This window comes from Anoplopoma fimbria, chromosome 9 (assembly GCF_027596085.1).
Source record: "Anoplopoma fimbria isolate UVic2021 breed Golden Eagle Sablefish chromosome 9, Afim_UVic_2022, whole genome shotgun sequence".
NCBI lineage: Eukaryota > Metazoa > Chordata > Actinopteri > Perciformes > Anoplopomatidae > Anoplopoma > Anoplopoma fimbria.
In genome coordinates this window covers 23,747,256-23,773,240 of record NC_072457.1, presented here as the reverse complement: position 1 = coordinate 23,773,240, position 25,985 = coordinate 23,747,256, and the positions used below count along the sequence as shown (strand labels likewise).

The 25,985-nt window shown below is 43.4% G+C and overlaps 2 protein-coding genes across 3 annotated transcripts in view; one reads left to right on the top strand and one right to left on the bottom strand.

The window, feature by feature from the left end:
- Nucleotides 1–157: 157 nt before the first annotated feature.
- aanat1 (arylalkylamine N-acetyltransferase 1) lies at nt 158–3,438 on the bottom strand. Its single transcript, XM_054603674.1, has 3 exons — nt 3,291–3,438; nt 2,635–2,789; nt 158–1,567 (listed from the first exon to the last, which is right to left on the bottom strand). Exons 1-3 carry the CDS (start codon nt 3,436–3,438, stop codon nt 1,262–1,264), a joined length of 609 nt encoding a protein of 202 aa, XP_054459649.1. The 3' UTR covers nt 158–1,261.
- A 3,242-nt stretch (nt 3,439–6,680) lies between these two features.
- ube2o (ubiquitin-conjugating enzyme E2O) overlaps nt 6,681–25,985 on the top strand; it is a 34,659-nt gene continuing 15,354 nt past the window's right edge. For both annotated transcript variants that reach the window (XM_054604052.1, XM_054604053.1), the window contains exons 1-9: nt 6,681–7,330; nt 22,555–22,614; nt 23,051–23,161; nt 23,714–23,811; nt 24,015–24,078; nt 24,743–24,886; nt 25,003–25,112; nt 25,216–25,366; nt 25,664–25,721. In XM_054604052.1, the coding sequence (XP_054460027.1) occupies nt 6,884–7,330; nt 22,555–22,614; nt 23,051–23,161; nt 23,714–23,811; nt 24,015–24,078; nt 24,743–24,886; nt 25,003–25,112; nt 25,216–25,366; nt 25,664–25,721 (1,243 nt within the window). In that variant the 5' untranslated portion in view covers nt 6,681–6,883. The remainder of the gene's footprint in view (nt 7,331–22,554; nt 22,615–23,050; nt 23,162–23,713; nt 23,812–24,014; nt 24,079–24,742; nt 24,887–25,002; nt 25,113–25,215; nt 25,367–25,663; nt 25,722–25,985) is intronic.

Sequence of the window (25,985 nt, the reverse complement as noted above, 5' to 3'; positions counted from 1 at the left end):
TTAATCCATGACTAACACAGTCGTGTCAAAATGAATGAGACACTAATAATAATGAGGTTCTGTGTGTTAGAGGAGGTTTGTATCTGTCATCAATTACTCTACATCATCTGTACTTCTGGCGCCACACCAGTGAGAGCTTTCAGAGAACTTATTTACATTTTTATTTTTTTTACATCAAAGTGAGAATAACTGCAAATTATATTTTCATGGATCTAAAGTACATTTAGCAATATCAAAAATTCCTGGAACACAACTATTAAAAATCCTGCGATGTCATCGAAAGCTCCAGAACTGTTAAAATGAATGATAGACCTCAAAGCGGACGTGCTAGAAAATCTAACTTTAATTATTTGAAGAACAAACGCTGTAAGAAAAACAACGTATTTGTCTTGATTCAAGACTTTGGGAGGCAGAGGTGGTGATTTTCTACAAGGTGAAGGGTGAGAAGAGACATTTCGAAACCCCATATATTTAGGAAACATACTGACGTACTAAATATACATCTGTGATTTTCTGTGTTCACACAACAATCACTGATTGAGACAGACGGGTCAACTCAAATCTTAATATGAAACAACAGATATGCATGTTCATGTTAACACATTAAATTATTATCTGATGTTTGATTGCTGATTTCCCCTCACTTTGTGTTTTTATTCCACAGTCCTTAAAGGTTAGCTGTTTACTTTGGCATATTACTTTATAGTCGTACCGTCATCATAGTTAAACAAAGTGTCACATTAACAGTAATCTTCTAAGGCAAACTGTTTATACAAAACTAAACAAGTCAGACAAGACTGTGACTCTGACTAACAAATCAGCTTCATAGAGAGCCAGACACAATGTTAGATTGGCTAAAAAAGAAAGAAGGCAGCTGCGTTCTATCGAATACAGTAATGTTTTAAAAATCAGTTTTATACAAAAGTTGATTTGAAATAAGTGCTTACATTCTTTCAGTACTTGGCTCTAATGATTTGCTTTTAAACTACAGATCAATATATTTGTAGTTTCCGACCACTTTTCCAAGCAGCTGTTGCTGACAGCTGGATGGCGGCTCTTTGTTCTGGGCCGTCTGCAGACTCGCAGTCAGAACGCTGTCCTCGCCCCCCCCCGCTGACCGGGTCTCTCCCACAGTGATGCTCACAAACACTGCGCTGGTGGCTGGCGTTCCACAGAGCTGCTCACACGCCCTCTCATTCTGTTTCCAAGAAGGGGAGGCGTCCCGTCCCCGCTGAAAGCCAGGGACATAGTCCCTCTGTCCTCAAACGCCGCTGTTCCGACGCATGAAGGCGTGGCCCCGGACCGGGTACAGCATCTCGATGAAGGCGAGGGGCCCCACTGTGATCTGGCTGGGGCCCTGCACCTTGAAACCCGACTTCCGGTAGAAGGGAACCAGGAAGTCCTCGCACATGAGCACTGCGCGGCGGACGTAGGGCAGGCAGCGGAGGTACTGCAGGTAGCGCCACATCAGGATGGAGCCTTTGCCCTGCTGGCGGAAGGTCCGGTGGACGGCCAGGACGTGGATGTGGACGGTGGTCCCGTGAGGCTTATGGAGAGTGAGGGCATCCTGGGAAACGGAGAGGGAGGGGAGAGGTGTGAGAACAGGTACATGCTGCCCTGTTGAGAAACCTGCTGGGCTTCAGATGGCAACGTTTTAACTTTAAAAAAAAAAAAAGTCCATGTTTAATCCAGCTGTCTTTATGCTGTTTGTGGAGTCAGATGGTTTTTCATTAGTCTGCTGACTTTATTTATGATTCTTCTCTATTGTTACACTAGCATTCTCTGTCATCCTAAAGTTACTCCACTTCAGCGGCCGCTGTTCAGCAAAGTTTTCACTTTCTGCTCTGGTTCATGATTTCCTGTGAGAAGTCCAGTGTCGGTGCTGGCCAGCAAAATCACATTTGGGAAATTGGGGCAAATAAAGTTGACACACAGATCTTTGGAGCTTCAAGGATTGAGTCAAAAAACCTGGTCCTAACAATAAAAAAGTAGAATTTTAATTTGATATACTGTCAAACCTCTATATCATTGGCTTCATTGTCTTCAGAGCTCTATATGGTTCAGCTTGTCTTCTTCTAATCCTTTGTATTGTTCTGAACATTTGTATGTTTGCTCTTGAGTATGTTCACATTTTCATTGCACAGTTTGCCTTACAACTGTGACATTAAGATTTGTGTTTACTGAAAAAGTTCACCACATTTTAATGCTTAATTGCATGTGTTTATAATGATCTATATCAAAAGAAATTCTATTTGTAATTCATGCTTTGAACACTTATTTCTAAGTATTATTCTTTATTGCTCATACACTTGAATGATATTGAAGGAGCATGTTAGAAATCCAACTTTTGAATCTATCAACCATTTTCAGATCAGTAGAATTATAAAATGCAGAAACATTTTTCATGAGGGCTCTTCATCCCGCTTCAGGTGGTATTTAAATGTGAGGCCATGATCATGCTGAAGCTTGGGCTACTCCCATACATGTGCAGTATTTATCTTCAGACACTGAATTTCCCAAAGAAATCCCACAATAAATATGCCTTTAAAATCTTTTCTGTTAATCTGTTTTGAACCTTGTTTTGCAGTCAGCCTGACGTAAATCACTGTCCAGGTGTCCTCCGCTCTGTCTTACCGTGGTAAGCCTGTCCTGGTCCCACAGTGAGCCGATGATGAAAGCCACCAGACGTCCCTCCTCGAACCAGCCAAGAGACAGCTCAGGGCACAGGGTGAGGAAGTGACGCACCTCGTCCAGGTGAAGAGGACACTCACCGGAGACAGAGATGAAGGCTGTGGGGAGGAGGAGGAGGAGGAGGAGGAAGAGAGGAAGAGGAAGAAGGAGGAGGAGGAGGAGGAGGAGGAGGAAATTAGATATCAGGACACCTTGATGACAGAATAGACATAATGCTCTCTACTGTACTGACTATTGTGATGAGGAGATACTGTATCACAATCTGTAGAGTTATGCAGGTTAAAGACACCTGAACTCACATCACCTGCATAGAGTTAAATCACCATGGTAACTTCATTTTGTAGTGGGTCACACATAAAAAAAATAGTAAAGTATTATCTTCTGTAAATGTAATATGTGTTAAAAAATGGAAGTTATTCTTCCCATAGAGTTATCATCAGAGTGAAAACATGAACCCAGGCTGCTGCTGCTGCTCCTGTTTTCCCTTTACATGAAGAAAAACAACCTTCCTGTGCGTAACTGTGCCGTCCTGAAACCATTAAGACAGCTTTAATAAGTGCTGTAGGCCTGTTTCAGTTGAGCATTAAGAGCCTGCTTACCTTCTCTCTCGATCTCGAACACGCTGATGGCGTCCTCCGGGCTCAGGGAGCGGAACTCGCTGGCCGGCAGCGTGTGTCTGCGGCCCTGCGGCCCCGGAGAGCGCGCAGGGAGCGGCCTCATGAACGGCACTGCGCTCCCCACCGGCATGCTCTCCTGGCTCCTGGCTTCTTTTTAAGACAACCTTTTTTTTTTTTTTGCAAAGTAAAGCAAAGCAAAGCAGGCTGTCTGACTTGTATGCTGCCTGTCTAAGAAGCCTGATCCGTGCGTAAAGGGACTGCGCGTAAAGACTGCGTAAAGTGCGGCGCGCCTGCTGTATTTATACCCTCGGGGTGGTGGGGGCAGGGGCGCCGCTAGGGATTTTGGGCCCCATGAAAAGAATCTTTACAGGGCCCCCAACACAGCGGCAAATTTTTTTGATGCTATTTTACATACAATTATGCATTTTAATGGTATTTTTGTTATATGTTAGTTAATAACTTAGTGTCATTATTTTTTCTGTATTATAATTTCATCATCATTAGGGGCCTCTCTGGGCCCCCTCCATCATGGGCCCCTAGAATCCGTCTCCTTTACCCCCCTTTTCGGCGCCCCTGGGTGGGGGGGGGGTTATAATCCTGAAGCGGGATGGATGACCAAACCCCTCCAATCACCCGTGATCAAGATCAACAACAAACATATTTAGTCGGGATCAGGAGGGAGAATGATCCTCGTCATGCCACCGACCATCAGACCCGCTGCAGATTTGGATTTCACTGATCATGTGTTGGAGGCAGGGGCGCCGCTAGGGATTTTGGGCCCCATGAAAAGAATCTTTACAGGGCCCCCAACACAGCGGCAAAATTTTTTGATGCTATTTTACATACAATTATGCATTTTAATGGTATTTTTGACTATCATTACCATATTTGTGAAAGAAGAACAGCATGACAGTTGACATGTACAGTTTAGGGGGGGGAAGAAGAAAACTGAGCACCTGAATAAAACTAACTCAGTTAACTCTGAATTTTTTTTCTGTATTATAATTTCATCATCATTAGGGGCCTCTCTGGGCCCCCCTCCATCATGGGCCCCTAGAATCCGTCTCCTTTACCCCCCCTTTTCGGCGCCCCTGGTTGGAGGTCTCATACCGACATGTTACCAAGCCACTAACAGCTCAGGAGTAACAGTCACTCACCTGTGGGACAGAGTGGAAGACAGTCCCACAGACTGAAAAAGTTTTTAATGCTTAATTGCATGTGTTTATAATGATCTATATCAAAAAAATCTATTTGTAATTCATGCTTTGAACACTTATTTCTAAGTATTATTCTTTATTGCTCATACACTCGAATGATATTGAAGGAGCATGTTAGAAATCCAACTTTTGAATCTATCAACCATTTTCAGATCAGTAGAATTATAAAATGCAGAAACATTTTTCATGAGGGCTCTTCATCCCGCTTCAGGTGGTATTTAAATGTGAGGCCATGATCATGCTGAAGCTTGGGCTACTCCCACACATGTGCAGTATTTATCTTTCCCAAAGAAATCCCACAATAAATATGCCTTTAAAATATTTTCTGTTAATCTGTTTTGAACCTTGTTTTTGCATTTCCCTAGCCAGTCAGCCTGACGTAAGATGAATAAAGGTATGATCCATTCTGATTGGTTAACCATTCATGTCGGTGTCGTGTAGTGTTGTCGCACTGGGAGGATGGAGTTCTTCCTGTGGATTAGACCATCTTAAGGACTCGGTTTACCACTCTTCATGTGATTTCTCGGAGGCAGACTTTCCATTGTCCCTTTAAGTCGAGCTCACGGTTTTTTCCACGCTGTATTTTCCAGATCCGTAAGAGGATTATGGGCAGTGTAGTTTGTTTGTCACCTCTTCAGCGTTAATCAAGCTGTGTATGTGAAGAATCCAGCAGGAGCGGTCCTCCCTCTCCTCCCTCTCCTCCCTCTCCTCCACGGGACTTTCCCACAATGTGGAACCGCACGTTTGGTAATCACACACAGCTTAGCAGCAGAGCTTTTCAATGCTTTACAGTCAAATGTTATTTTGAATTTGGGAAAGGTTTTAATGAACACAAACTGACACACAGAGCAGATGTACTCCCTGTTAGGGTCACATGGCTGAGAGTCATCTCCATCTCCAGATAAACATCGAGCTTAAAAGGTATGCACTGTTTTATATTTTAAGGTATGAGAGGTTTCAAATATTGTTGGGATTAATGTTTAATCAGGAGTCCAAACATGTTGCCCTCAAGAATTCTGATTCTCATGTTTTCTTGGTGGGGCCTAAAATATATATATATATATATATATATATAAAAATGTTTAGCTTAAATCCACTGTTCATGAGATTAAAGTTAAATTGTTGAATTTCGTATTATCACCTTTGTGTTTACCACCTTTTTGTTGTCACTTATTTTAGCTGTTAGTGTAAACAGCAGCTGTGTGTAGATACATAATAAAGTAAAAGATTGCCGCATTTTTTTCTTTATGAATCAGAGAGTGTGAAAGAAGATGATGTTTAAAGTCTCCCTAAATGTAAAGAATGTATTCCTTTAAAACAGTACACTTTAAATATAGATAGATAGATATAGATGGATAAACATATTAACCCAAGGAGATATATATATATATCTTTTAAGAATACGCAGCATACAGAATATATTACTATACACTGTAAATATACCAAACTACTACAACTAAAATATAAAATATAGGATTTTTTATTTTGGGGTGGGGACTTCCCTTTAAACACACACACACACACACACACACACACACACACACACACACACACACACACACACACACACACACACACACACACACACGCTGCTCAGTTGTTGTTTTTTTCTTCCATTTATTTCACATTATCAACATACATTACTGGGCAAAAAAAACCTAATTCAAATAAACAGTATATATGAGGGATAAGACACATAAACATAACATATATATTTAATGTAATAAAAAACAACAATAAACTAAATAAAAATCGTTTTTTTTTTAACCAATAAAAGGAGATTAATAACAAAACAATGAGTTACAAATAAACATAAACTTGTTTATAATTGCTCAGGGGACTCAGCTAATAACTCTTCATAATACATTCATGTACAGTACCAGTCAAAAGTTTGGACACACCTTCTCATTCAATGGTTTTTCTTTATTTTTATTTTTTCTACATTGTAGATTAATATTGAATGAACACATATGGAATTATGTGGTAAACAAACAAATGCTCAACAAACCAGAATATGTTTTATATTTTACATTCTTCAGAGTAGTTGAATGAGAAGGTGTGTCCACACTTATGACTGCTACTGTACACATTCTTTGTTTGTGGTAAGTTTTAATGAAAGTATGTGAAAAACCTAAACACGTCCATTAATCCTCCTCTTATATAAACTTACTGACCCGCGGCCTCACAGCGCCGCCCCGCGGTGACAGAGCGCGCTGCGCGGCGACGCGTCCCCGCCGCGCTCGTTTACGCAGCGCTGCGTAATGACGTCACACGTGCGCTCCGCCGCTTCCAGGTTACATTTTTTTCCACTCCACCGTCATCCTCGCGCTCTAGCATCACTCCCTGATAACAGCAGCGATGGCGGAGCCCGGAGCAGCCACGACGGACGCAGCGGGAGAGGAGGCGTCCCCGTCCCCGAACCCGACCCCGAACCCGAACCCGAACCCGGGCCTCTCGCCCTTAGCCAGCCCGGGCTCGGAGCCTCCATCCATGGCTCTGTCCCCCACGGCGGACGGCTCCCAGCGGCTGCTCTTCTCCCACGACCTGGTGTCCGGACGGTACCGCGGCTCGGTCCGGTTTGGCCTCGTGCGGATGATCCACGGAGAGGAGGAGTTCAACTCGGACTCGGACCTCGACGATGGCGGAGGGAGAGGAGGAGGTGGTGGAGGAGGAGGAGGAGGTGGAGGACGGGTTGGGTCGGACACGGAGAGCGCAGTGGACACCCCGAGTCGGCCTCTCTGTCGGGGGTTCGTCCGCGTGCAGTGGTACCCTGAAGGAGGCAAGCAGGACATCAAGGAGACAAAGGTACCTCCGCCGGGTCACGTGTTGATGTTGACACTGAGGCCGGGCCCGACACGAGGGCTGCTCGTCCATTACGCACGCGATGGGCAGCCCACCGCCTCATGGCTCTCTGGTCCCACCTGGCTGCACCCAGCCGTGAATAAATCAAACGCACCGGCCAGGTAGAGCGCGTCTGTGTGACCACACAGGTGTTTGCAGGTGCAGGAGCCTCACACCTATTGATTATTGATTATCCCCCCCATGGCTCCATGCAGATCCTCACTGCAGGGTGTGACTTGTGGCCACAGAGCAGGCGTTGTCCCACACTGTAAGAACAGAGGTGTTTCAGATCTGTCTCACCTGCTGCTGAGGAGGAGAACAGCTCTCATGGGATTCACTGTCAACTCGATACACCACTAGTGTCCACATCTGAGCTGAAGCTGTCGACTTATAAGATCATTGATTAGTCAATCAGCAACAACAAAAAAAACAAAAACAAATAATTGGCCACTATTTTGCTAGTTGATTAATCTGTGTTGTCATTTTAAGTTGCTTGCTCCCTTCTCATCAGCTGCAGGAAGTGGCCTCTTGTCTCTGTCATTGTCATTTGAATATGTTTGAATATGGGGCTGTTGGTCAGATGAACTACGGATCATCCGTTGCAGTCCTAATCCAGATAATATCTTCACCCTGTCCCAGTTTAGGGTCTTGTGTTCTTTTATGTTTTCCAGAGCTGCAACTAATTAATATTTGTATAAATTAAGTCCAAATGCATTGATTTTTACTTTAACAGCAGACTTGCAAAAACAGCAAATATTCACATTTAAGGAGCTGGAACCAGTGAATGTTTTTCGGCATGTTTTCTTCACACATTGCAGGTGATGGTGGTGGTGGTGGTGGTAGTATATGTAAGCTGCACACACCGCTAGTTATTAAGGTAACTGAGTAAAACCAGAAGCCCCTTAAGTCTGGACTATAGACATGATGTTTAAAGAGCCATCCAGGGTTTTACTGTATTATAGAGATACTTGGTTAACCTGCCTCTTGGATCAGTCTTCAGATGGAGCACGTTCTGCCAGTGCAATCTCAGCGACTTTGATTTACTTCACAAACGAACACCACAGGCATCAATAATTAAGACCGTGTTAAAAGGGAGTGTCGAGGTTTTAAGGGTGATTGCTGGTAGAAGACATCATCACCATCATCCGGCCTCAGTCCACTTATGGACACAGTTTGGTGAACATCTGTTGTCCATGGACGTTTCATTTAGCACCACACCTCGTGTTATAGCTGTTTTTTTCTTTTTACATTCTTCAACCAAATAATTGAATGTCGAATTAATAAAGAGGTGGAGAAATCTGCCGTCATCTATATTCTCCAGGGCGTCTCTAGATTTCTCCTGGGCTTTGTGAAAAAGGGTCAGAGGGTTTAAAAGAGGACTGATCTGGAATCAGCTCATACAGGCTTGTTTCAGAGAGACAGGATGGGACCAGAGGAAACCTATTTTAGGGCCTGCTGTTGCCTTGCTTTTGTCTTTTGTGCTAAATGAGTAAAGTTCTGGTCTGAGTGTCATTCTGCCTCCACAAAGGCTCAGTTTAACAATGACACCGATGTTCACCCAACTCATAGACTGGTAACGCTGTGTCATTCGGGGTCAACGTCCCCCAAAGGATCCAGTGTGTGCTGGTGTTTACGTGTATGGATTTCTCTTGTTTATGTTCGATGTAGCCTCGTTGTTGATTTCTCGTTGGGTTATCTGCATCCAGCACATGTACAGTCTCAGCGGGCTCCGTCCTGGTTGAGCGTATCCTTCGAGCGTGAATCAATAATTTATGATAATTTCCTGCTGGAATGCAAAGTTGAACATCTTCAAGATTATATTATTAAAGAATGTTTTGACTTGTATTTATTCAACACTTGAATAAATCAGTAGAGGGGAAAACTGGTGCATCAAATCTGGCACTCTTTACCTGAGATAGAGAATAGAATCTTAAATTTTACAGTTAAAATGTCTCCCTCCCTTCTAATGTTTTATTTTACCTTTTCACATTTCATTGTCTTTATGTCTCCCTGGCACCAGAAGGATTTGTGAACAAACGTACTCATAAAGTCGCCTTTTGTATTTCATAACAACGCGGACCGTTTGACCAGATTTTCTAGAAGCGGTACGAGAATAGAGCGAGAAGCTTCATGATGCCTCATCAGCATGTTTGGTGCTGAGGCGACCTCGTTCAAAAGGTGTGTGACCAAGCGTTGCTGACAAAGACGTTTATCTGCATCTTGCATTCTCCCCAAAAACACCTCCATCAGTACATTACACCACAATCACACTACACTCACCCCCTTTTTTTAGATAGTCTGTACCTGAAAGGCAGTGGACATGATGATCTGCAAAATGTGTTGCATGAAAGTTTTAATGTAAAATCTCACTACTGCGAAAGGAAAAATGTTGCTAAATGAGCAGCTATAAGTAATGTAAACAAATGAGATTATGCTTTAGCAGACTAAGAGAATAATCGTCCCCGTAATGTATTTTAACCTATTTTTCAGGTAGCTTATTGTTGTGTTTTGAAACCTTTTTTTTTTTTTTTTTTTTTTTTTTTTTTTTTTTAGAATGACGGAGGCCATTTTGAAAACCCTGCTAGGAGCAAAGACACTCCCATTGGTATAACTCTTTCTGACTGTTTCTCTATTGATTTTCCAGTAAACGTAGTATTAAAGGGGGCTTTGTTGACACGAAAGTTTCAAGAAACCGTGTTGCAAAAGCATCAAAATACAGTTTGTCAAAAATACTTTGGACAGAACAGAATAGTAATCCATCCCAATAAATATCGCCAGCATATTGTAAATTAACTCCAGAACTACTTCTGTGATCAAATGGAGTACTTTAAATGAAATCTCTGGTCACTTCCTATGGATTCAGTCGTCGACTCTCAGACCAGCTTCCATCAGCAGCCTGTAAAGTGTGAGAGGCTGGAGTTCCACCAGTAGCCTTGGAACACGTCTGCAGCTCACTACTTCCTCCCAACACATCGCATTTTTTCTGCACCCTATGAAATCTTAATACCGCTCTCCAGAGGAGGTCCTGGGGCTTAGATTGTGTATCTCGGTGCAGGTATGAACAGGGACACCTCGGGTTGTTGTCAGCACTGCCTGTAGTTTCACTGTGAGTCAGTCAGGAGCACGGCTGACTTATTTCCATAGCCTGAAAGGCTTCAAAGTGGAAGCAGAGCGAGTCTGAACCAGCATACAGAGTGGTTCCCTTTTCTTTTTTACCACTGTGGTGCACTTGCAGTATATTGTCTGATTTACTTGAGTGATTTGCAGACGATTCGCCTTAACTTTCTGCTGCAAAGGCAACCAGATGATCAATAGATCTGAGCCTCTTTTGTTTTTAATATGAAGGTGCATGAATAGATAAATAAGGACACAGGCTGTGCTTTATGAGCAGTTCAGTGCTTTGACTGTATTTCAGATGATTATTACAACTATAGTTACAGTGGGTGCAGGTTACTGGAGGGTCTGTTACTGTTGTTGACTTCACACTGACCCCAATTTACACCTTTTTACTAGATAGCGGAGAAACAGGAAATGTGATGTGTTTGATTACGCTCTCTTGCAGTGAAATGCCTGAAAGTTTAAGAATCGGTTAATCATCAGATGAGCATGCAGGTTTTGTAGCTTTAACATCTGGAGGTGTTGATGAACTTGACATTGTGGCCAGATGTGTTTGTGCTACATGCTCATGTAGGTAGCAGGAGTTCTTTAACATGCAGCATGTGTAGCGAAGGATTTTCTTCACTTTTTGAGCATCGCAGGGCTTTGGTTACCACGGCAACCGATTTTAGATTTTCTTTTTTCTCGCTGGGGATTTTGATGCTCATTTACAGTCAGTTATCTTGATTCAAAGGGGGTTCATTTTGTTATTGTTTAATAAGTCCACAGTCTGCACACACACACACACACACACACACACACACACACACACACACACACACACACACACACACACACACATACACACACACACACACACAGCCCTGTTGCTGCAGCGCAACCTTGAAATTTCCATCCAAGGACAGAAGTGCACCGCAGCAGCAGGTATCTATCGGAGGGAACAGCAGTGCAGCGCGTGTCTGAGACGTCCGCGAATCCATCAATGATTTGGTAATCGAGACCTTCTTCTCTGAGACCCCCAAAAGTGTTGCAAGAGTAACTCCCGCCATGCACGGTTTTGGTGAAGCAGCAAGCCTCCTCCGCTGGTCTGTTTGAGGGTAATTAATGCTCGCAGACCGACCTGACTGTGGGGGTGGAGGCGGTGGAGCGCAAGAAGGGGTCAGGTGGGGTCATTTGTCGACCTCAGATGACAGGGAGGGTGCAGCATGGCTGACTGGCTGCTGACTGTACTGCAGAGAGAGACATGGTGAATGGAGCGAGGAAAAAGTGAGGAAGCAGGGGAAAGAATGTAAAAGTTGATGGAGACGATGTGGGGGGGGAGGGGGAGTATTGAATACCAATTGGAAAAACGTCACATTATGATCAAAACCATAAGGTGAAAATGACATGAAATTGGGCACAAAATCTTGACAGGAATGGATGTAAAGGGACAGACGGACAGCTTGGTACCAGATGGCTGTTAGTGGTAATGTGAAGGGTTTTAGACCCTTGGAATGGTGCGACCCCACCTTCTGCTCTCTGAGCCGTTTCAAACTGCCAGCCTCCTCTGGCGTGCGGTCTGAGGCAGAGCACCAGAACTATTTCATCCTGTTGCCCCATACCCGACTGTATCATTTGAGGAAAAAGCTTAAAAAACCCCCCCACTAAGTTTTGTACTCATTCAGTTGCAACTGACACAGGAAGTCATGGACAGGTGGTTTTATTTGGTTGCATGATTTTATACTTGAGGGTTTAAAAATATGACATTATGAAACCTATTGAGTCTAGCACTTTATGAAGTGAACAAGGACACTCCTGGGCTTTCTGTTGCTTTTTGTCTTTCTCTTTTATTGTGCTGATGTCTTTGATTTTGTTTTAGCGACACCAGCTCAGCTAGTCGGATGTAAATGCATCATTGAGGGAAGCTTGTATGTATATATAGAGTGTGTGTGTGCACAACCAAAGAACTAGAAAACATTAAATGTCGGTGGCCGGTTTCTTTTTACGCTGGGGTCAAATCTTTGCTCGAGCTAAAACAAAACTTTATTGCTCTTGCAGCAGTTACATGGTTAGTTTTCCTGATTATCTGCTGATAATTAAAGGGAGGGGTTGAGACAACTCCTACCCAGGCATCCCCAAGCACTTAGTAAATGAATTGATTATAATAGTTAATTATTGTAGGCATGGAGTTGCCTTTAAAGTACCATAAGGAAAATAACACTATTACCATGAATATACAATGGCTTTTTAATTACAACAGGAATGTGTATCATTAGCCTGCATCCTGTAGCTCTTCATCTCCACTCAGATATCGCCTCCATGTGTAGCTTACAAATGAGCCACCACAGTTGGCGTGCGGTTTGAAATGGCCTGCAGCGGTGTGCAGTAGCTCCAGCCGTTCTCTACTGAGCAGACTGCAGTGATCACATTAGCTATTTCTATATATTAAGTTTAAGCACGCTAATTACCTCGGCGCCTAAACCGTTTACTGTGTTCGATTCAATCTGCAAACTATTCTCTTTTTTTATAATAATCATATTTATCTTTTGTATGGTTTTGGTAACTTCCAGGCTGTGCCGTCGGATCAGAATGAGTTCTAAAATGAACCTGACCCGAGTGGCTGAGAGTCAAAAACAAAGTCACCCATAGATATTTAAAACTGTGCATTCTGCTCTACGTTTTCCACGCTGACGCCCTCCGATAAGGGTACATTTGTTCACGCGCATCCTTCGGGCGCCGTTTGCTCGGGAGCCGTCTGCAGGTGCTCGAGGTAGGCTGGCAGACGTTGGTGTAATCTGGGACACGAGGCTGCTGCCAAGGCCCACCCAACAGAGCACAGCCATAGTTATGGGTTTCAGCAGGTGCCAGGCAGGAAGAAACACACACACACACACACACACACACACACACACACACACACACACACACACACACACACACACACACACACACACACACACACACACACACACCAGGTTTTGTCATCGAACACTGAGGTTCTGTATGCTTCCTCTAAAAAAAAAAAACCTGCTCTGGTGCTGCATTACTTTTGTTTTCTCATATCTGATGGAAGAGTCAGATTGTTTTCATGGCTTATATTGAATCGGTGTATATCAGGACTTTTTCCAGAAACTCTCATTAGTGGCTCAAAGACATTGACATGCATTTTGACATCCAGGTCTCCTCATGTGTTTGTTTTATTAATATGTATTACGGATTATTGGTCCCTGGTTGGTTCTGGGCCCCTGACAGTGGACTCCATGATGGCTGCATGTGTTGATTGATACACATCTGCAGCATCATGTCGGACAAATCCGAGGGTGCGAGATAAATTCCCAGTAGCACCCCTTCTAGTTACAACATGGTGGATGATGTCAGCAGCTTGTATTTACAGGAAATCTGATACGACACTGACACAGCATGACCCTCCACAGTCTCCACCCTTTAGGTTTCTCTCTCCGCTCTCTCCTCATCATCTCCCCCCCCCCCGTCCTCCTTTCCTACCCTGCTTTCTCTCTTTTCTCCCCCTCCCCCACTCTTCCACTCCTCCCCTCCTAACTCATCCTGTTCGCCTCCTCCTCCCCCCCTGCCTTCACCTCCTTCCTCTCCTCCCCTTCAGCGTCCCAGCAGACCCGTGTTGGAGAATGTTGACGTAATGTGGATGGTGGTCCAGCTCCTGCCCTGAGATAATGGATCTAATTTGATCCTCTCTTTCTCTGCATAGACCACACACACACACACACACACACACACACACACACACACACACACACACACACACACACACACACACACACACACACACACACACACACAGAGATTCTGAAGTGACTTGCCTAGCTGCATCCATCCCACCAGCCCTCTTTCCTCCCATCTCTTATTTCTCTCTCTCGCTCTCTTCCTCCCTCATCTTCTCATCCTCCCTTTTTTCCTCTGCAGTATTGGCCCTGCCCAGTGGGGAGACTGTTTCCCTCCCTCCCTCCCTCCCTCCCTCCTCCCTCACCGCTGTGTTTGCTGTGCTCTCGTCTATTTCTGGCTCTCGCTTTTTCTTGTTTCCTCACTCTTTCTTGCCTCTCCCCTGGGATCCGTCTCGATCCCCCACTTGTTGGGCTGACTCTTCCTCCTCTGTGCCTCGTTCACCGCTCGTCTTCAATTTTCGCCCCGACGCACCCGGCCCGCCACTCCCTGCACCCTCCTCCCCTCCCCATCTTCCCCATCCGACTTTTTTTCTCCATCCGTTTCCTCATCTCCGTGATCGACTCGAGTATTCTCCGTCCCATCCTTCACCTCCCACTCTGCCTCCATCCTACAGTCTCTCCCCCTCTGTGACTGTCTCTCCCTTTTCAGATTCTGCTTACTTGCGCTCATTTCCTTCCTTCTAATGTACAGTTCTGTGTCCTTCCGCCCTCAGTGCCTCCCCCCTTTCTGCATCTCTTATTGTCTTCCTGTTCTTGGTGCTTTTTTTAAATTTTTTTTACTTCATCTGTGAAACTACAGCGTAAGAAGATTGCTCTGTGATAGCTACTGTGTGCCATTAGTCTGCTTGTCATTCCCTTGTGGTCTCCGTGGGTAAAAAGGCCCTGTATCTGCTCTCTTTTTAATAGAGCTGTGCACCCTTCCTGTGTGTCTCAATCAATAGTCAGACAGCACTGTCCGGCAGCGAGGAGGGCGTGAGGATTGATCGATGATTCAGTCGTTTATTGCCATCTCATCCGAGGTTGAAAGGACTTGTTGTTATTGTTTTGTTTGCCTCATCTCATCGAAGCCTATATATGTTTTTCTTATACTTTTGGTCAAATTGAGATGGATATGTAGCAAAACAGGACATCTGGCTTATTTTGCAAATTTATCCTCCATATAAATAATCATAAAGATCTCTGTCCTTGCTTCAGTAAGTCACTTTGCAGTGTGACAACTTCATGCTTTATTTTGTTCAGGAAGTGCAGCGTGAGGAAGTTGTGACAGAGCAGATCTTTTGACCAATGGGAGAGCAGGAGTTTGGTGCTCTTAACATGCGCAAACCAACCAGAAACCCTGAGATGTTTTGTGAATATAAATAAATAAATGAAATGGCAGCTCGGTATTTAAACATATTGCTTTGAATGTGTGGAGCGTAGTGAGCAAACAGATGGACCACAGAGAAGATTATTCATTTTCTATTGTTTTTTTAACGTCTGCGTTCACATCACGTGTGACTGCGAGTATTTCGATTGCCTCTCCACGTGGCTACGCCCGAGCCGGCGACTCGCTGCTAACAGTGCGAACGACAGCAGAAGTGCTGACGGAGCTAACAGTGTTCACATGAGGGCAAACCCAAGGGAGGGTCATTGACTTTGGCGACAAGGCTGTGGTCGGTGTAATCCGCTGTGACCGCTGTATGACGGCAGTGCAGAGAGGCAACTGTGAGCGATCCGGAGGGCCATGTAGACATTACCCCTCTACAGCTTCACATAGACGATAGTTCTTTGCTGCTCTGCTCTGAATACCATGTGCATTGCATATTTAAGCTACCGCCCTGCTTTTCGCTCAATCTCCTGTTCACTTCAATTAGAGATTGCACAACAAATTACCCGGTACATCACCACGTGTAATACACACCCTAAACTACCAGACTACAAGCTGCAGCTGCAGCATCACTCAGAGTGTGTGTGCGTGTGTGTGTGTGTGTGTGTGTGATAGACACATCAAAACAACACAATGACCACCAAAATCATTACACAGTGTTATAATAATTGCAGGAGAGCAGGCAGCAATTAGGGGGGGGGGGGGACACAAAAGGCTCCACAGAATAAAGGATGTGGATCCATAAGAGTCTGTTCACCTCCTCCTGGAGAACGCTGAATTACATTTAACTCTAATGATGGAGCAGAACGGTGTTTGTCCTGAGGCTGAAGGTTGAGGTGGAGGATGCAGCGCTGTGTGATGATGGCTGCACCTTCGTTTTTCACAGATCAATATTTAACGGAATCTGGGTGTTATTTCAGTTCAGGCAGATGTGTTTGTGGAGAGAAATACAGAACATGCACCTGTTGTAACTACTACTACTACTACTACTACTACAACCTGTGTTCATTCGTGTCTTGTGGATCAGATGGCTTGTTGGTGTGGAGATGAAACTGAAATACGAGATAGCGTGGCGTAGAAGACTGTCCGTCAAAGTGGAGAGAACAGGCGTGGCCCCGAGCTGCAGTCCTCTGCAGTGTCTCCCCCCCTCCTCCTCCTTGTACGGCACCTGAATAATGACTTGTGTTAATTAGGCCGGGAAGTCAAAGCAAATACGGTCCTCCATCGATCTCTGTAATCAATCCGGTCCCTTCTACCTCATCAGCCTGGACGGAGAGGCAGCCAAGGTTGTCCTCTATTCAGAGCCACTCGCACGTTTCTCCATTGGTGCAAATGAGCATGTCTTTTTCTTTTGTTGTCTGGGTCCACCACCACCACCACCACCACCACCACCACGGTCCCGCCTCACTTCTCATCATCGCTGCACGAGCCATAGCAACAGTCAGCTGCTTTGTTGTAACCTGGCGGTCTAGTGTTCTGCAGAACGTGTTTGCATTAATGCAGTGAATATCTGCGACTTGGTATATATGGGAAGGGAAAGGGTTTTTAATTGGTGCCATGGATATAAAATATATATCATATTAATAATGATATGTATTGGGTTTGCCTGTATCTGAAACCAAACATGCAAGAATCACTACTGCAGGTATACAGGACTGTATGCTCGTCTGTTATTGTTAAAGGATTCAAATGTGGGTCAAAGAAACAACTTTCTCATTGTGGTGTAGCGTCATGTGACCTGAGTGACATCGAGAAGCCCCCCCCCTCCCCTGCAGAGAGCAGCCATCTGCTTCATTTGCAGACTTTACAAAGTGATAACTTAAAGTAGTTTGGTATTTGCTTGACCTCCAAACAAACCACAAAGTCGCAGAACCCTGCCTGTTTATGTAAAACGGTATCAGTCGTGATGTATGGTAGTTAGTTTTAAGCAAATAAAGGCAGAATTGTGTGAGACTCGAGTAAACAAATAACAATTAAAAACACACAAATGTTTAATTTTTCCCCAGAACAATTTGCACTGTCTAAGCCTGAGTCGTTGCTTAACTAAACTAACACTGACCCTACGGGAAAACAATGATTTTTATCACTGACTTTTTGGCATGCTGCCATATTATTAGGCTTGATGAACAACTGTCTTAACACCATCCTAACTTCAGTAAATAATGAAAAAAGCTGCATAAATAGTCAACAGTACAATTGCAAATTTAAAAAAAAAAATGTATTGACCAGAAATGTAGAATCTGAATCCTCTCTTTTCCCCGGCTCGAGGTTTAATATCAGTGTATTCTTGTATAAGATATTTTAATAATTTACAGATTTTTTGTTATAGCTCAATGGACTTTCTTTTTTGCATTTATTTAAGCTTTTCTTCCGACCATTTAAAGCGCTTTACACTAAATGGCAGCATTTACCCGTCTCACTCACTCACTCACTCACTCACTCACTCACTCACTCACTCACTCACTCACTCACTCACTCACTCACTCACTCACTCACACAACAGCAACAGAGACTGCCATTCACGTTACCACCATCAGGATCTCCTCTTAATGCTCTTTCTAACAGACGCAGACTGGAGGAGCCCGGGATCGAACCCCTGGTTGTATGTCTGTGCATGTAAGCATAACAGAAACACATACGCCCTCCCCAAACACCGTAGAATGTAGACTCTTGATTCAGATTTCTGTTCATTGTCTACCATGTTGGCAAGTGCTCAGCTGGAGTTACATTTGTATTTAGTCAACATTTAGTATGGTGAGTCTAAAGTAGGACTCTAGTGTGCATGTTAACACACTCACTCACTCCTGTCGTCATTTGTTCAAGCATCATATCAGGGAATCATGTTTCTATTCTTCTCCTTAACACAACGAAACAGTGAGATAGCATTATCCTCTCTACCTTCTCTGGTTTCTTCCTGGAAAACAAATCCCTCCCAGTGCAGGGAAGTGATGATCTGGAGCAGATATTGGGAGCAGAGGTGTCTCTTACGACAAAGGTGTTTATACCTTTGTCAACCAGTTGCTTCATAATTACTGGTTGATTAGAGAATTGACATGCTGGTCATCATTGGTAATGGGAGCAAAGGTCTTCAGTAGACAGTGGGCAGTGTGACCTACGGTGTTGTGTTGCTGTCTCTCTCACTGGGCTAAATGGTATTGATTTTTAAACAGTGTTTTTAAAACTGGGGAGGAAATCGGTTGCTACAGTAGCGCACTGCAGCATGATGCACTGAGAGAATATTAATGAAGAAGAGCTGTGTATGTGTGTCTGTCTCAAAAAGATGTGTTTTGTACTTGAGCTTCTCTCAGCTGAAAGGTTTAGAGATGTGTGCGTGTGCGTGTGTGTGTGTGTGTGCGTGTGTGTGTGTGTGCGTGTGTGTGTCAGGCTGCTGTTTAACAGATTACAAGGGAACATTGCGACCCAGCGATCGTATCCCCTCCGCAAACGCACAGCAAATAAAAGGGAAATTCTGTTATATTTCAACTTTCCTCTTATTTTAATTTGGTAAATGATGGCCCCCTTTGTCTTTGGGTCATGCTAACTTTACACTCGTCACCTCTGTTGCCATGGAAATATAAGCTCTATGCAGTTACCTACCAAAGCTCACCTGTTGGCTCCCTCTCTGTGGTTACTTTTGGTTGCTGTCAGAGACGATAGGTAAAATATTAGTTGATTTCACAGTTTTATGAGGCAAAATACGCATGACCAATAGCCAGAACGACCACAGTTATGAGAATAAGACTCAGGTTGAAAAATCATTCAAATCAAAAGATGGATTGGATATTTTGGTTGATATTTAATAAAAAAAAAAAATAGTGGAAAGTGAATTTAATTGATTGCCCTCACAAGTATATTAAGTACAGTTCAATATTCCCCTTCTTATGTATTCTGTTCATGAAGCGGTATTATTGATCTGTATTTAAGCATCTGACCTATTTATGCAAATCAAGTTATGCACCTAAACGCAGGTATTTTCTCTGATTTAATAGGTCACAAGCTGTCGGTCAATAAATACTCAAGTAACAGTACAGTAATACTATAATGCTTATAATCATTAATAAACACATCTGAAGCATTAAAGTGTTGCATAAACTTGGAAACACAGGAATTAGATTTCCTCACGTTGGTTCTAATGAAACAGGATGACTATCTCCAAAACTGTCCAATTAACAAGTTGCCTTTCAGTCTGTATACCTTCATGTTTACTCCCCTTTGTTCAATTTAAAAAAGTAAGTGTGAAGAGGAAAAGGATCAGAACTCAAATGCAACAATATATCACTTTTTCCCCCAAATGAACCACACTACAGCTTTAAACCGCTCTGAGATAACGGCCCTCCCTCCAGTCAATACTTAACATGCAGCAGGCCTCCGCGTTTTTAAATTTCTTTGCCCTCTTTACTCCTAATTGCTTTTTCCTTCTCTACTTCCATCTGTCTCTGCCCAAACTCAGAGGCTCTGTCTGGTGGTTTGCTGCCACTTTGCTGTGTCCTTACTGCCAGTAGAGCAGCTGGTGTTGTAGCTTGTCAACTATGAGACAAGACTTTTTCATAAGCAAAGTTTGTTTTCCTAACTTTCTGCCACACAGATGTGTTGTGGCTTCATTCAGATCAGCATATGTTACATAGGCACACACTAGGATTCGCTGATTTGACATTTTGTCAGTTTGACGATGCTTTCTCAGTTCACAGTCGATGACGTGAAGTGGAAATCCAAACTTTTCTGTTTTAACAGTTTCAGAAGAAGAAGTTTCAGTTTCTTCAGTTGTGGTTTGAAAGTTACCAAGTTAACAAAAAAAGTAACTTGTGTTATTTCCAGGTGGCCGTGTCTGAAAAGTGACGCCAATGAGGAAGTGCCTTAAATCTGCATTTCTAACAGCCATCAGGGGGCGCTCCTCTGGTTTTTAAATGGAAGTCTATATGAAAATAATAACCCTACTTCTAACTAGATTTATTACCTAAGTAAACACTGTAAACATGAGTGCATCGTCTCTATTGCTAGTTTCAAGTCTTCTTCAATACAGCATGATGGTCATTTAATAAATGATTGAGAGTAAATTTGACCATAAAACAGGGTATGATTTGGGCGGGGCCGGTCTGGGTGTTATCTGTGTTTTTGTCTTAGAACTTAAACCCTTTAACAGTTTGTTTTCAGTTCGTAAAAGTTAATTGTAACATTTTGGTTGCCCAAAAAATGTCTAATTCAGCGTTCTGTTGTACTTGCTCCACCCTGTCGAGTCACTTCTGGTTGCTTAAAAGAAGATGGAGACAACCAAAATGTCAAACTTAAAGCTTCAAAATCCAATGTGGGACATCACGGTTACACATTGTGTTACTCTAAGCCCACAAAAGTCAATTTCACTACTTTTTATTTCCCTTCGGTAAAAGTAAAGAAAACACCCACACACTGTTTTGCTTCCTCCTGGTCTATTTAGCAATTGTTTTGTATACTTTTTGTTATTTTCTTGAATCCACAGTGTAGATGATGAAGGCTGAGGAGCTGCAGAGATGCTGTGAGGAATAGAGAGCAGCAGCTACTCGCCCTGAATAGTTAATGGATCATATTGGTGCAAATGTTGGCGGATTGATTGTCTGTCTGTGTTGTAGTGCAGAGTGCTTCATAAAACTTTGAGCTGTTCTTTGTAAGGATAAATCCTGCAGTTCATAAAAAATCATATTTATACCTCACAACATTTTATCTAATGGTGTAAGAAAGACTTTAGACCCGGGGCTCCATTTTTTTTTTTATTGCCTGACTCATTGTTTGAGAATCGAAGCTGTGGTGTGAAATTCTGCCCACACTCTGTCTTAATTTCAACGAGGTCAAGTTAAGTAGACGGGGGTGCATTCATCATACTGTTTCCTCAGTTTGAGAGATGATACAGATGAAGGCACAGAGGAGGAGGAAGGCAGGATTGCTGCGCTGATTCATGGTTTTGGAAGGTAACCGTACTAAAGTAGCATTTAGTTAAGTCTTCTATAGATCCGAGCAAAGTATGAAAAACAGTATTTTATAGCTTTATTTATTAGATGACCATGAAAGTTAATTCTTGACTTTGGAAACGGAGGTTTCAGATAGTTCAGTTGTCATCACATGACCCGAAGCCCCTAAATGAACAGGGTTTCTCTAAAATATGAGATACCAACCACATATCCACTACCTGCTAGTTCCAGGTCGATTGCTTTGTAACTCTATCCCAGATTTCTGATGTTCATATGGGGAATGTTGCACGATGGATAAAATGCTAATTGTTGTAAAATCTGCTTTTATTCTGTAGTTATAAAACACTGTTTTGCTCTCTGATGAGCCTCCAATTTCATGGATCTGTTACTCAAACTGGCCTTCCTGGATCAGATTGAATCATCTCACCTCTCAGCCCTTTAATTCAGGGCTATTTTCGGTCTGAAAACCCGTTAACAGGCATAGAGTGACACGGCGAGATGTAGCCCAAGGGAACAAGGTTTCCCACTGCGACTCTGGGAGCTGAGCTTGTGCCAAGTTTAGACCAGCAGCTCCTGTTTTCCTAACCCGGTTCTCTCCGGGCTCGTAGTTCCTGATCAACGCTGTGTTGCTTCCATCTGGCCGTCAAGCTGTTTGGCTCTGAAGTTGTAAAACCACATCGTTTTAAAAGCCCTATTTTTATTTCAGTGTTTGGATTAATAATTGATGGTCACGGTGCGTTTGATGACTCCTTCAGTGTTCTCACACCAGAGGCTTGTGCCAGCTCAGTGAAATGCGTCTCTCTGTTTGGATGGCAAAATAATTAGATCTGCTCTCCGGGGGCGTTGCAGCTCTGCTTACTGTGCGTGTTTCAGTCTTCATGGCTGTGAGCGGGGACAAGACAAGGTAGTGACGAGTCCCATCAGTACTGTCCTCGTTGGGTCATTTCAAAGTTCTTCTCCAGAGTTCGTCACGGGGTCATTGATGTGAACAGTTCTCCTCTTATGAGAAAGAGAGGATCTAGTTTCAGCAACAGATTGTCGGTTCGTGTAGCCAACATTTTCCTAAACCTGTTTGTCTTTCTCTTACAGCTGAAACTTGAAGATCGATCCATCGTCATCAGAGACATTGTGCGAAGAAATAATTCTAATGTAAGTGGAGATTATTATTATTTTTTTTTACTCTGTCTGTAGCTCTCCCTTTTCACTTCACCTCCATCTTTCTAGCTTTCTTTCAATCACGTCTCTCTCTTTGTTAGTCATGGCACTGTTCACCGCTCTGTTCCATTTGCTGCATCAGACATGACTGGAATATCACTGCAGGTCGACACGTACAAAAACACTAGGAGGAGGCTTTCTCTGTTAAAGAGTGCAACAACTCCCAAATCTGAATAAACCACTTTTTCTTTTGGTTGAAATGAAGTGTTTTCTTGTTCACAAAGCATCAATCCAGTGATGCTTGTGGACCTCAGGAATGTTGAAAAAGCTTAAAAGCAATAGCCAGGTGCTCCTGTCGATGAACAGGATACTGTAGCGGTGATGGTAATGGATATGATGATACAGTGAACTTGTATTTGTTTCATTACAGGACAACCAGTGTGGTATTGTGACCAACATTGACATCGAGTGTGCAGTGAAACTAGTGGGAACCAACTGTGTTCTGTATCCAGTTAACAGCAAAGACCTGCAGCACATCTGGGTAAGGCAGGTCACTGATGGGTCATACTCATAAACAGGATCTTCAAATACATTTATGGTAACGCTTAATATTACAGGTCCGTAATTTCCTGGAAATATCTAGGTCATTTAGAACTAATTGTATCTCTACTCGTACATTAAAAGGGATATTTGCTCACCTGTGTAAAGACAGGTCATGATAAAAAAACTGCTTCCACAAGCTGTCAACATTTTTAAGTTTAAGAACAGCAACAGTAACTTATGCCTGATGACGGTCTCTGTACTGAAATCATTATTATATATTTTCTGATGATTAAAACCAAACGATTTAATATTTCTTGGGAAATTATGAGCAAATGACAACCCTACAAAATAAAGCATTGTCCATATTTTTCTCAGATATTACAATACTTTGTCTCACACACATCTACCAATAATAAATAGTATCATATGCAATTAAAAATGTCCCTGTAGTGTTTTTATAGTCAGCGATTTAAGATGATGAAAGTGTGACAAAGAATCTTTGATAAACTTTGATAAAATAGTTTTCTTATTGTCGTTGTGTTCTCTCCAGTCTTTTATGTACGGCGACTACATCGCCTACGACTTCTGGCTGGGGAAAGTGTACGACCTGACTAATCACATCATCCTCAAGCTCTCCAATGGAGCCAGGTAGACTGTGTGTGTGAATGTGTGTGTGTGTGTGTGTGTGTGTGTATGTGTGATTAAACAGCGTGTACTGTGACCCTGTTGCAGTCTGTCGGCATCACGCTGGCACACATTCATCAGTGCCAAATCCAGTCAACGTCAACCGATTGTCTGTCTCTCTCTCTCTCTCTCTCTCTCTCTCCCTCCCCCTCCCTCCCTCCCTCCAGGTGCTCCATGAGTGTGGAGGACGGTGCCAAGCTTTACGACGTCTGTCCACATGTCAGCGATTCGGTATGTAGCCGCGAGCTCTTATCTGTCACCTGATCAGGTACATCCATCCAGAGCTTAGCAGGCTGATGGACATCAGCGCTGGGAGCTTGGATTTAGTACCTCACATCCGTATCAAGAACTTGTTCATTCCAGGCACAGCAGTTTCTCCTCAATGTCCAACTTTTCCATAATTATATTTTTCCAGAAATGGAATTGTGTTGGGTGTCATAACTTAAGTGGCACTATTGAAATAATTAGGAGCTTTTTACTAGTCATTAAACCGTCTCAATGTGTTACCGATGTCCCTGTATGACCTACTTAGGCAAACCAGACAATCAGCTTAACGATTGGCTATTTCAAAATAGTTATTGACGCTTTTTTTGTTGCCACCACGACATCATGCATGTTCACCAGAAACTCCTTCAGGTCAGACTCCAGCGAGGCCTCCAGCAACAACCTGTTAGAGGGAATACGCTGCTTGGAAACATTATGACTTTTGTCCACAGGCAGCGACAAATCAACACAAAATGAAAGTTCCTTGTAGTAGCTTTGAATACAAATTTGCTAAATTGTATCTCAAACCTCAATGTGAATTTGTTTCATTAGCCGGTGTCGGCTCTAACGTCGGCATCACGTTCTCAGTTCTAAGTGACATCGCATCATTGTTGCTGTGTTTGTTCTTCAGGGTCTGTTCTTCGACGAGGCGTATGGTTTCTACCCAGGCCAGGTCCTGATTGGTCCGGCCAAGGTCTTCTCTAACGTCCAGTGGCTGTCGGGGGTCAAACCTGTCCTCAGCAGGAAGTGCAAGTTCAGGGTGGTGGTAGAGGAGGTGAGACCATGATGACGACTTTCCTCTCATTTCTCCTTTTTAACAGCCAACTGTATTTGAGTCATATAATTGAATGTAATTAAATTGCCTCCATGGCGTCTTCCCGCCCTCCTCAGGTGAAAGTGGTCGAGCTGAAGGTGACGTGGATCACGAAGAGCTACTCTCCCAAAGGCTCAGACAGCGTGTACCCGCCTCCCTCCACCATCACACAGGAAAATCTCTGCACGTCAGTCTGAATATTCATCAATATGACCTCACACAGATTTCTGTTTGCAGAACGGATACAAACTGAAACTGTATCTCGTTGCTGCTTCGCTTGTTGGGTTTAGGGTGAAGCGTCTAGGATACTACGACCACACCCAGAGGCAGCTGGGAGAGAGGGCCCTTTATGTTTTCCCTGCCAAGGGGGACGCCACGCGCATCACCTGTGAAGGACCCGAGGGTGCCCCCGTCCTGCCTGAAGACCCTGTGGCCAGAAAGGTGATCATAAAATGCGTTTATTTATTCCTATATGTCAGAGTATAGATTGAATTGTGCTGAGGAACTTGTTACCTGTTGTAATAAATGTAGGTTGATACAGCCTGTTAGTCCCTCCGGAGCTTGTTAACAATTATATCACCTGTTTTTGGAGGATCACTATGCAGGATGTATTTAAAGGAAAGTAGTCCTCGGTAATACAGAGACTGTCAGTACTGCGAGGCATTTATTTGATCATCTTGAACCTCACTCTCTCTCTCTCTCTCTGTGTCTGTGTGTGTGTGTGCGTGTGTTCTGCAGTTGAAAAGAATGTTCAAGAAGGATTTGGGAAAGAAGACGGAGAACGCCGACGCACAAGGTGTCAAACAACACTCTGCAGAGAAAACACCGTATCCAGAGGAACATAGAGCACACACACACACACACACACACACACACACACACACACACACACACACACACACACACACACACACACTTCTGCTCTCTAGTTTCGTCAGTGATGCCTCTATTATGAACTCAGCAAGACTCTGATGTTGAAGAATTTCACTAGCCTAAAAATAGACCTGTGCTACACACTTCACCGTGTTAAGTAGATCCTGACTGATGCGTAGGCTGGCAA